The sequence below is a fragment of the Phalacrocorax aristotelis genome, chromosome 1 (assembly GCF_949628215.1).
Source record: "Phalacrocorax aristotelis chromosome 1, bGulAri2.1, whole genome shotgun sequence".
NCBI lineage: Eukaryota > Metazoa > Chordata > Aves > Suliformes > Phalacrocoracidae > Phalacrocorax > Phalacrocorax aristotelis.
Window position 1 is genome coordinate 144,513,257 of NC_134276.1, and position 12,217 is coordinate 144,525,473.

General features: G+C 39.3%; 1 protein-coding gene across 1 annotated transcript; it reads right to left on the reverse strand.

Annotated features, from left to right (window-relative positions):
* Positions 1-3,076: 3,076 nt before the first annotated feature.
* Positions 3,077-11,169, reverse strand: LOC142055049 (sulfotransferase 6B1-like). The gene is made up of 6 exons (XM_075088500.1): positions 11,025-11,169; positions 10,041-10,225; positions 8,870-8,996; positions 6,325-6,419; positions 5,065-5,251; positions 3,077-3,195 (listed from the first exon to the last, which is right to left on the reverse strand). Exons 1-6 carry the CDS (start codon positions 11,167-11,169, stop codon positions 3,077-3,079), a joined length of 858 nt encoding a protein of 285 aa, XP_074944601.1.
* Between the last annotated feature and the right edge of the window lie 1,048 nt (positions 11,170-12,217).

Consider the following 12,217-nt stretch of genomic DNA (forward strand, 5'->3'; position numbering starts at 1 on the left):
TGTTTTCCTCCCAAGAGACTGCTTTAGGCATTGAACCCATTGTATCAGAACTAATATGACTTAAAGTCAGATTCCTAGGGTATTTACCTGAACACCTTTTCTTCTCTGAGAGCTACTTTAGAAGATAGTTATGTGATGTTTTCAGGGGGAAAAAAAAAACTCCTTGAAGCAAGGCCTGGAATTCACGTGTTCCTTTCACAAGAGTTCTAGCCCTTCAGATGCTCTTGTTCTCTTTTTCACTGGACCCAAAGGCCAGGTAAGTCTGGGTAGGAAGTGAAGCAGGCTAACTTCAATAAGAGTGGGTGGAAGCCTCACGTCTCAGCTCTGATGGCATAAATGTTTAATGCTGTCCTCCCTAATTAAGTCAGTCTTCAGAAGAACCCTTACTTAGGAAAGTGGAATATATTAGCTGAATAGGAAAGCAGTATTGAAATCATTTACATGTCATAGAGATTGCGCAGGGCTTTGTTTCTTCCAAGCTTAGTATTACTATGGTCTAGGTACATTTTGGACCAGTATTTTTATGGCTTGTAGGGCTGAAAATTCTCTCTCTCCAAAAGTTTTAACCAGCGTAGAAAAACAAAAAACAGAGGGGAAGAGACATTTTTACAATATCGTACTATGGAAGTTTTGAAAATCATTGAACACCTCCATGATGTGCCAAAACGACTTGTGGAGCCAGATTAACAATTCTTTAAAAAATTCAGTTTGAATCCCTCTTGGTGGGGGGGGGGGTGCTACAGCCAGAGGAAGGGGAAGGGGAGCAACAGCACAGAGGGGAGAGCAAGAGAAAAGAGGATGAAAGAAACGGTAGGCGTAGCAACTGCTGGGAGACCCTGGTTGCCAGTAGCTACCATCACATAACCCTGTCCTTTAGGAACAGTGCCCAGCCTAGCTTTCTGGACATCTAACATAGGCCAGTTTTGCTACACTGTCCGCAGCTGCACTGGGCTGTGCCGGGGCCTAGGATGGACCTGCTACAGTAGTTTTACTAGCAGAAACTGCTTGGTTTTTTCTCAGGCTGTTACTCAGTGGCAACCAGGTGCTGTGCTCTACCTCAGGTGTGGCTGCATTGCATAAAGCTTTGAGTAAAGCTGCATTTGGAGATTAAAAGTGCCGTGTGAGTACAAAGTGTTGCTGAGAGGAACTTTATTTTGAAAGTCCATTTAACCGCAGCACAGGGGTAGAGGTCAGACAGCTGGCAAAACACTCGCAACCTTATATTCTGATGCTACCCCTTCAGCCACTTCAGGACTGCATGCTTTAACCCCCTCATTGATCCACATGGCCTGTCCTCACCCTGTCCCTTCACACACAGTTTCATATTGTGAGTATACATATAAATGCTGCTTACAGCAGTCATCTTAATGCAGTTAAACTCGCTTGCAAACTTTATTTGTCCAAGGACCCTTTGGCTTTTTTCCATACTCAAAGGGCTAGGAAAAAATAAGTCTTTAAGTAAAACATTCAAGCATCATCATTAGCTGACCTCTTACCATTTATTAAGAGCGGAAAAATGACACCTGGAAGGAGGGCAGCTGTGGTTCATGGTATTCTAGAGGAAGAGAGTGATTTTTAGTGTCAAAGCAACACAAACTTCTGGTTTCCAAATGGGTTATTTGCATAAAACAGTGCACAGGGCAGCATCTGCCTTAAATTCCAGTGAATTGGTAAATGGCAAGGGACTGCTATTGAACAGGCTTCTCCCTCAGTGATCTTTTCAGCATGTAACTTCTGTATCATTTGTGCAGATGCAAAATTGGTAGGTATTGATGTCAGCTTGCACAAGGAAGGTATGAAATGAAAGGACTGCGTGGCGAGTGTGCAATGTGTGGCTAGAGGGAGTGTTAGTGTTCACTGTAAGGCCATACCTTGGCTTTATAGAAACAACACACCCAGAGGATGAGCTTGCTTTACAGTCGTGTACCTTCAGAGCACACAGGAGTCAAAGCAGAATAATCATGCTTGCCTGCATGCATTTCTTTTTTGATCAGCTTTTCCTATGTTTTTTTCTGCCTGCTGATATGTTGGAATTATATGGTTGGGGAGATCTAGTCTGGGGAGAAGAGTCCTTAAAGCCAGCCTGCAAAGCAAATTGAAGGTGAGGACAGAAAACACATCACAGAATAAATCAGAAGAAAAATCTTCATTGGGTTCCTAGAACAGTCACCCAGATGTGAACACAGACAGCTGATTCTTGGAAAATCTGCCTTATCAGGGCAGGGTAAATAAAGGAGTTGTGTTCAGATTAAACAGTCTCTGAGTAGCGGTTTGTTTGCCACGGTGGAACTGCTGAATTCTATTGCACACGGACCATGAAGTAAAATGGTTCTCATCAAAACACTGGAAACAAGCATTTTGCAGGCAAAAAGTCAAATGGAGAAAAAAACGTGTTTATGGTTCCCCAACATATGGTGCAGAAATTTACATGGATTTATATCAGTTGCATTTAAAACACATACCGTAGCTAACCCAAAAATAAGTTATATCAAAGAACTACATATTGTAAAAAAAAAAAAAAAAAAAAAAAAGACGACACTTTATAAACAAACTTCGCTCCAGGTTTTCGAACATACAGCTGCAGTTTCCGTCTTCAGTATCAATGACACAGTCCGGTAATATAGGTGCTTTCCAAATCATGGTAGATCAGGGAGGGAGCAAGTCTGAGGTCAAATCTTTGGTCATTTTCTTATGACGTGTTTTTAGACTTTTTATATCTTCATATTATTATGGATTTGATTTTAGTTTTTTTCGTAACATCTTAGGTAAAATTCCTAGATCAGATCTGAGAAGTTCATTTGTATCCTTCTAGAGCAAAAAATAAAGACATGATAAAGTAGATTTGGTTGTAGAAAAACGGGTCTGACACCTGCCTCTGTAAAACCATATACACCTGCCCGCTGAAAACTGAGTTCAGCTCTGGTGTTGTGTCAGAATTTTCCTGTCTTCAAAATCTCATGATTACAATTCTTTCTATTGGGAGGGTTATAAACCGAATGGGAATCCCTTTTCAGAATTTCCCACCAATAACTCTATCTGTGTATGTTGATTAACGGGTATTGTTCTTCACATGGAGTCAAATTTCATAGGTGAGACGTGTTGCCATTTTGCTGCCTTTCATTCTCTCATTAAATATCTCCTCAAACCTTCGATTCTGTTTTGGAGTGAAATGGTTCTTCCAATCACCAACAACACCTAGGAGAGCAGGAACAGAAAAAGGATGGTGAGGCTAACAATATATAGTGCAGAAAATTATTTAAAGGCAGCCCAGTTTTGTTAATGTTGCAGTTGGCACAAATTATTAATATATTATTAACCATAGTCTCTGCGGTAGGTCATGATCATGAGGAATTGTTTTATTGGTCTGGTGAAACTCTGATGGAAGCAGCTGGATCATCACCCATAAAGGGTGTTAAACCCTCAGCCTCAGATTTGTTTAGTGCCATCAACACTAGGTGGTACGTGAAGAGCAGCAGGTTTCCTAAATGGAATTAGAGCTCTTGGTCATCTCAGCGGAGGCATCTTGCTGCACCTTAGATGTATGGAGTTAAAGGTCTCTCTCTGGGCTCTTTCACAGTCAGTGGAGGGAAATGGTTACTTCCTGGCTGAAATCCATCTCATCCTAGTCGGCATCTGAAACTCATCCAATGAATGGGGTGCCAAAAGCAGCCATATGTCTCCATCGACTAAAGAAGACTCCTAAAAAAGGAGCCCAGAGTGACGTGATAGATGACTCACACCTGCTCCTAATCTCTAGGGCTTTCACTGGTGAGATGGCCCACTAATTGGGCAGTTAACTACTTCTGAGTGACCATGCACACTCATGTCCAGTAAAGTGTTTCAATTGTTATCCAGTTCAAGCAAACAGGAAATTATTTTTTTAAATGACATATTTTAATGAGACAATGCTTACAGTTTTCCCTCGTGCATCCTCTAAAGACCCTCCATCCCAAAACTGCTGACTAAACCAGCAACCCAGACAGCAAGGCCAAGACAAGAGAGCCTGAAGAATAATACATGTATATAAATCTTCTGAAAAGTGGCTGAAACTGGCTAAACCCCTGGGATTTGCATAGGAACTACCCGGAATTAAAACTGTTGGGAGTTTTTAAATTTTTCAATGTAGCTTTGTCGAAGTTTGCTGACCTAGAAAAGTGCATCTGAGCTTTTTGTTTGTTTGCTTTTTACTGACAGGTCGTATTTTGGGATTTGTTTCAGCACATTGGTAAAAATATTCTGAATTAGCAAAATTTACCATTTCCCTATTTATATGTGAACACAAATTTTTCTTAGTTGAAACGACTCTTAGTTTTAATCTGTCAATTATTGTTCAAAAATTGACTAAGTAAAAATAATCAAAATCCATCTAAACGTGATGGTTTTGATTGACTTATCCGAATCCAAGCAAGCTCCTGAAATGTCAATAGCAAGAAAACGGCTCCTGCAGGCATTTTTAAGTCACATCTGAGCTAAGCGCTGTTGAAGATTCTACCGCGGATTCCAGCTTGGCCAAGGTCTGAAGGCTACCTATGAGGCCATCAGGTGGCTGAGTCATCCATTCTTCTGTTGTTGTCACTGTCAGCATATTCCTTTTTCAGGAACATTTCAATAAGATAAGCAGTGCTATGGAGGATAAAGGCTACGAGCTGTCTCCTTTGCAAGGAATGTGCCTCGCTCTTTCTTGTTCTAGTAAACGAAGTGACCTTCGCAGGTGATATCAGAGGGGACATGTTGTAAAAGACTGAGGAGGTCAACTTTGAGATAAAAAGAGACAGATAAAGAGTAATGCTTTGTGAACCTTTCCTTTTAGTTGAAAAACTCACATAGAGCAATAGCTGTCAGACTGTTGTTCAGACTCCTCTGTGCTTCTCTACTACAAGCCTGCATTTGCCACCAGAGAACTTAGAAAACAAAGTGATTGTTAAGATGGCTTCAAACTGAAGAATCCTGCCACTGATTCCCAGGGCTGACCCAAAGCGTCACTACAGTCTGGGAAAGACCTGGACTGCAGCCCCTGGCTGAATTCCCACTCCTGCTGTGTTAAGCCCAGCCCAGGGAACTTACCTTTTCGGAAAATCAGCTTCCTGTTGGATGTCAGTGCACAAACAGTGTGACTGGGATCACTGTTTTCCTTTTCTGTGTTGCTTTTCATCTCTGAGAAGGAGGACTTCTTGCAGATGTCTTGGATATCATTATCACTGATGTTTAAACACAGGAACAGACTAATTTCCTTTACAATCTTAGGAAGATCCTGAGGTACAAGAAAAACAAAGCTTTTATTTTTCTGAGCTGATTATCAGACTTTTAGCTGATATGAAAATTATCCTTTTTATTACATACCAAGTTTATCACACATTTGTTTGCTTTCAAGCAAAGCTAAACATGTCATTGACCTGTGTAGATGACAGGTACAGTAAACCAGATTCCCCTTTTACCTATACTCACAGAAACGAGTAAATGCTGAGTATGGGATTTCAAATACAGTTACATTGCAATTTTACTCCCAATTCAGGCAAAGCGTTCTCCTGTCTCTAAGAATTATTTCACTGGGAATAGAGAAAAATGCAAAGCTCAGCTTCTGTATATGTGGCTTATTTCATTAGAGGTGCTATATCTAGAAGTCCAAGAAGTGACTCAGGATCCAAAATGGCTTGTTTATATTCCTTGTAGTGGATACTTCTTTTTGTTTGGTTTTTTTTTAGCTCCAAAAAAATGAACAAAACTATTTTAGTGGAAACACTAGAAAGTGTTTTCTACGCTTCCAAAAATTTTTTCTCTGAAAGATAAGGTATGTTGATATTTTACTTTTTTTTTTAAGACTAGCAAAGCTGTTTCTGCATCATAATTTCCTTTCATCAGCTTTTTTCCTACTCCTTGCAGCCTCTAATTTTCTTGTTTATTGGCACCACAGGTCCCACTGACCATGAGTAGTTCTGTTGTCTTACATCACTTTTTGAAAATTTCACCTGAAATTTCAGACATAGCAGGTTAATGTGTGGCCCTCAACAAATGTCCTTCGTTGGTCTCTCCATAGGACCAAGAATGAGGAACTTAAAATTCTTCCTGTAGCCTGAAAAAAATCATGTAATATGTGTCCTACTCTACACCTATGAAATGCAACTCTCACAGGATTTGATATTTATATAACTTGTGCAGTCAGAATTACTTCACTAATATGAAGTTCTATGCAAATAAAAAAATATGCCAAAAGACATACATTCATATTTTTCTTTCTCCTTTTTCATTATAATTTGCTCTTTGATACTGTAATGATGTTAATTTACAAGTAATGCATTCTGAAATAAGAGCAGAGAGCATATTTACCTTCTTCATGTCTTCATAGAACAAAAACAGGATGTTTTTATCACTTTCATGTTCTTCCCAACTTAGGAAATGATCAAACCAGGATCCACAGACAACTGAAAAGGAATCCCATGTAAAAGAGATTCATATAAACATTATTCAGAAATAACTCTGACTCTACCTAGCACATTTAGGGGAACGATCCCTTCCTTCATAGTGTGTACTCTCTGTTCTCCTAAACTGGAATAAATTCTTTTTGTGAGGCGACTCCAACTTACAATCCAACTTACGTTCTTGCTGGAATTTGGTTTGGTATCAGAGATGCAGATACTATTCTGAGATATAATTCTGTAGTGGAAACAGGCTCCAAATCTAAGTAAAGGCCAGTAATGAAGGGAAATGTACTGGCCTAACAAGATCTGAACGTCTTGGCAAACGTCTCCATGTTTGTGGTCACAGCTAGAAATATGATCACTTCACTAGGAAATGAAATAAGGAGTCTGTTAAATGGAGCACACTATTGTTAGCTGTATTTTTTCCCAGCAGTGATAATTTTAAAAGTCAAAGAAGAATTATGTAAACAGGTTATTATGAAAATACGTCATTCAGTGAATGACATAGATAACTTCTGGTTTTATAGATGACTCATAGGACTTGTTTTCCTGAATGCTCCTTTTGTTGAACCATGGGAGGAGAGCTAAATTTCAGCTTTCTTCTAAGAAACAAAATTCTGACCCTTCTGATTGAAGGACAAGATGGATTGCATTGCAAGATGTGTGGAAAGACTCCTGAGGGGGATGAGAGGAGGCTTGGACAGAGCGATCGCAGCCAGCCTTCTCCAGAACGGTGGCTTTGCTTCAGACTGCTGCCAGAAGAGTGTAATATTGTAACGGGTGTCATTTTGGTTGGAGACCTTGAGATGTAATTAAGTATTTTGCTGAATGCTTCAGTCTATAGCTGCCTCCTGCACATAATGCACTGCCTAACTGCAAGGCATGTGTGCTCCACAGTGTGCAATTAAACCCTGCTCTCTTGGTCAGTCACACTGGAGAAGTGGCCAAAGATAGCATAGAATAGCCCTGTTGGCTTCAGCGGTACAGCATACAGTCTTGGAGGCTCCAGGTACAGCATCACAGCTGCCTCTGTGTCTCCTCACCCTTGTTCTGAATGGAGAGTAATTCTTCAAGACTACTACAGGATCAGAATCAAGCAGCACAGCCCTCATATGTTTGTGTTAGGAGCAAAAATTACAAACCCTCTCGCTATCACCTCTTACATAAATTTCTGTTGTAACCAATACAGTTATATTTTTGTAAGCGCACAGAAAATAGAAGGTGGCTGCTAATTTACAGATAAATGGTAGATGCTTTTAAAGTTTAATATAATCCTCTTTTCTTTTTTTACTATTGAGTGTTCAGAGTTGATACTAAACAAGCCAAGATCCCGCAAATCACTGAAGCACGTGCCTTAGGGCTGCTCTGCACTAGGAACACAAGATCTGAGCCAAAGCCCACACAAGTCAGTAGGCAAACCGACTTCTGGATCTTTGATGTAAGCCCATGATGACTGCAATGGCACTTTTCTTTCGAAGTTTTCAAGCGGATCTGTCATTGTTGCTGTTATCATCACTTATGGTTGTACAGCAGCAACATGTCCTCAAAGGAGTAATAAAACACTAAAAATGGGAGTGGATAACTGGAACACGGTCCTGTTGTCAGCCTCCATGCCACCTCTGTCACTCATAAAAATCTCACTCTTGTCCTTGGTCTTTGGACCCCACTACTATGACAACACATCAGGCAGAGCGTGTGCAGCAGGGCTTTATGAAAGCATCTAGAATCCCTTTGAAGGGCCACCCAAGGCTGTCTTTAACATGGGAGAAGACACTACACCTGCAAGCATAGCTCTCAGTGCAGCCTGGGGATGGTCTCCCCATGTGCCCCATTGCCTGCGATTCAGCACGGCAGTGAGCCACACAGAGCTGGCTGAACACCTTCAGACAGAGCACCTGCCCCATCGGCCCGCTCGCCGAGGACGGGAGCTGGCAGTAGTGAGCCCAGCTGCCCTCGTATCTGCTTGGGGGGAGCTGTATATGCATACCTCCTCTATCAAAGTTTAAACATTAATTCTTGGTGGGAAGCAGTCTGTGGTTGTGGTTTGCAAGACAAGGATGGAAATGTTTTAACACAGGCACACTGGCATCAGAATCAAGAAATTGTCAGGGGTTTCAGAGTGTTCGTGAGGAGAAATTAAATCAGTAACTTGTCTGTGAGAATATGTTTTTTAACAGCTATGTCAAAGAACAGCAAAAACCTGCAAAGAGCAGTTGTGCTGAAATAATGCAGCTGCTTATCGAAATGTCTCCTCACAGAGCTGAAGATAGCATCCTATTATTTGCTCTTGTTTAGTCTGGCATTAGAATTTATCCTGAAAAAAAATACCCAACTAAAGCCATATGAATAAGGAGTGCAATAAGGAGTTTTCACACAGTTCACATTTCTTAACTCTTTCTATACTTAATAAGCTACTGTAAACTGCAAGGAGAAAACATAACATTTATCCTTACCATCTCCTTTTAAGAACAAGTCGAAGAAAGCAGTCCAGGTGTCAATAGTGGGAAGGTTTGGATTTTCTCTGTAGTAATGATACATGGAAACTGCAGTATCTTTTGGATTTCTGCTGATGTAGATCATCTGTAAATGAAGATTATATGGTTATCAATTATTATATTCTTCCTTTATTTTAGAGGAGCTCTGTGCGTCAATGTAGCATTTTCACAGGCAGTTTGCAGTGTCAAAACCCTTTCCTTTAGGATTCCTCCATCGGAGACCATGCCATTAAAATAGAGGTGTATTTGTCCCTACTTAGGCAGAAATCAATAGTGGTTAGTAAACAATTTCATGTGGACGGGTGTGTTTCCTGCAGCTGGGTAATGTTTATATGTTATAAAAGAGGCTGTGTTCATTTTAGCTCATGAGTCAGTATACTATCTCATAAATCTAACATATGAAACCATTTACTAATTAATATTCACAGGACAGCTGCAAAACATAAATCTTAGCCTTTCATTCAAATTAGCTTTGTCCCAAAAGTCTGGATCTGAGTAACCCTGACATTTTGGACTTCTAACCTAAAATCGGAGGCCCAGAGCTCATTTTTAGAGACCTCCCATGTCAGCTTGGGAGGAACCCAAAACTGTGATCTGAATCCACCTCCCACATTTCAATTCTCCTCTGTTTGCCCAATATCTCTTTGGCTCTTCACAAAGCTTCAGTAGGAGAGGCAGAGTATCTTCACCCCCAGAACAGCCTGTAAGTACCCAAATAACTATTTTCTAAGTCAGTGCTTCAGCCACTAGGAAGTGGGGCCATCCATGAGAACAGCCCCCCCATCCCTAATAATACATTTCTGATTGAAATATATATCATAAATATCTTTCAATATATTTCAATATATATTTCAATATATATTGAAATATGTTGATGTTGTATTTTGTGCGGTGCCTGGTATACATATCACCCCATGAGAGCAGTGGGGCAGGAGCAGAACCCAGTCCCTAGCCCAAGTCTCTGCTCGCGCTGCCTTCAACTGCTGGTCAGCTGTGTCTCCAAAATTCACAGCAAATCACTTCTGGAAACTGTAAGTCATTTAAAAAAATTGTTAAGGATCAACAAGACAAAAGAAATTCCAAATAGACACTTAACATATCTTACTGCTTTCATATATTTTTGCCTTACCTTGCATTTTTTATTCTTAAAATTTGGAGGTAACATGTTGTAGTCTAAGTGCGTTGGCATGATTCTCTTTGATGAGAGTTTATTCAATTCCTCCAGTTTGGCTACGTCTCCAAATTCAATGGGAGATGTTAGTGTAATTTGAGTATTGTAAAGCCTTGTTAGAATTCCTGCAAGCCAGTGAGTGCCTGCAGAAAAGTAATTTTAAGGGGAAAAAAATAAAAAAGATAAAAAGGAAGATTTCTTACTGAGAAGATACGTGGAACATGCATTTTGGGAACAGCTTGCTAGTGCACAAGTGATACTTTTAATCTCCCAGATTCAGGAAACTTTACGTAACTGAATAATCCCATTGGCTCGAAATGCATAAATACTGGAAAAATTAGGGCTGTAGCTGAAGTGCAAAGTAACTGTGTGAGAAGTGTTAATAGTGGTACCAAAACAATCTCACGAGACAAACTGCTTGTCAGCTGAGAGGTGGTTATATTATTTTTAGCATTAATTTTAGAATAACCTGGAGGCTTTTTTCCTTTTAGTACTTTGAGTCTGTATATTTGGGTAGTACTGATTGAGCTGCTTCTTTGGTGTGTGCTTCTGTGTGCAAGTGAGGCAGGGGAGAGGGAATAAGAAATGAATAAAACTACAGCCAAGAACCATACAAATAACTTAATACGACTCTTGACTTGCTCATAATTGAATGTAGAAAGTCCTCAGGAAAATCCTTCAAGTACAGATTTTGCTTACAAGAAATAAATATCTATTTGCTTTCCAAAACCACCTGAGATATTTTCAATTAAAGAATCAAAATTCAGATAAATGACCCATATTTTTTTGTAACTTGAACACTTACTGACAGAATAATGTTTTCACATGCTGAAACATCCTTCCCTGTTGTTTGTACGCAGACATTTCCCAAGTAGTTTAAGCAGAGAACATGAAACAAACAATTGTGATTTCTTGCAATTAACATCTAAAAGTGGAGCTTACCAGATTTGGGGTAGGAGACCAAAAGGATGTCATCTTCTCTAGCATCAAAAGTATCCAAGGACTTTAAAAGTTCTGGAGAAGACCTGGTGGTAAAGGAAATCCCCTTAAACTTGTGAATGAGTTCTGCCTCACTGGGGTTGGACATGTTTGCTTAAGGCTTGGACTCCTGCAAATCAGAAAACGGTGAAATGACAAGAGGATTTAAGAGTCACTTCTAAGTCAGATGGCTTAAAGTGACAAATTGAGACCAAGTAATGCAAACTTCATGCTTATATACTTTGCTACACACCATGGAGTTCTATCGGATATTGATTTTTCCAGGTAGTTGTTAAAGGTAACTGAAATGTTAGACGTAACTTGATAAATGACTAAAATGCACAGTCATGAAAAGTTATGTAATTTGTCATTTATTAGCTCTCCAGATAAAGTAATGCAGTGACAGTAAATGCATTAATTGTGGAAAATTTCAAGAATGAACATTATATGCTTAATATGATTATTCTATAAATTCTACTTTGTTGGAAGCTGTTTTAGTTTCCAAGGAAAAAGATACATCTTAAAATACTTTTTATGAATACAAAACCAGTGTCTTACTTTATGTGAATGAAATACTTTTGGTTTTGCTTACCAAATATACAACAGCCTGAATTTTCAAAAGTGCAAATTGATTCGAAATGTTTAAATTTTGTGATGTTAAGGAACCAGTTTTTTGAACAGTTTAGAATTTCAGCCTGAGGCATCTTAAAAACAGGGGCACTTAGAGACACAACCGTTTTTTAAGCTGTCATATGTCTCCATAAAAGGGGCACAGACAACAAAAATCACAAATTTAAAGCAGAGATTTAACATTGGCTTGAATCCAGTTGAAGATTTTAAAATCTTTCCACAGAATATGCGGATTCATCAAAATAAAAATCACTTGCAGGAAAGAAGGAGTTCTCAATTAATTGCCTGTTTCGAAAAGTGTTTTTTGGAAAATTTTGAATCTGTAGAAATCATCATTAATGTTTTTCAAACTGAAAGCTCCACTTTTGTTTAAAGTGACCTTAAAAAATGTGAAAGGATCAGAGTAAAATAAATAGCTCATGTTTGAATCAAAACATTTTTGAATGCTTAATATTTTCAATTTTCCTTTCAATGGCCACAAATTAATTTGCTCATTTTTACATTCTTTTCCTCCAACATCCAGTGGC

What these genes read in the sequence shown, in the direction of transcription:
- LOC142055049 (XM_075088500.1), bottom strand. Translation starts at nt 11,169, where the DNA reads ATGTCCAACCCCAGTGAGGCAGAACTCATTCACAAGTTTAAGGGGATT. An exon ending in GGTCTCCTACCCCAAATCTG is followed by an intron (nt 10,226 to 11,024) that starts GTAAGCTCCACT and finishes ACTTTTCTGCAG; the next exon opens with GCACTCACTGGCTTGCAGGA. An exon ending in TTAAGAATAAAAAATGCAAG is followed by an intron (nt 8,997 to 10,040) that starts GTAAGGCAAAAA and finishes CTTCATTTACAG; the next exon opens with ATGATCTACATCAGCAGAAA.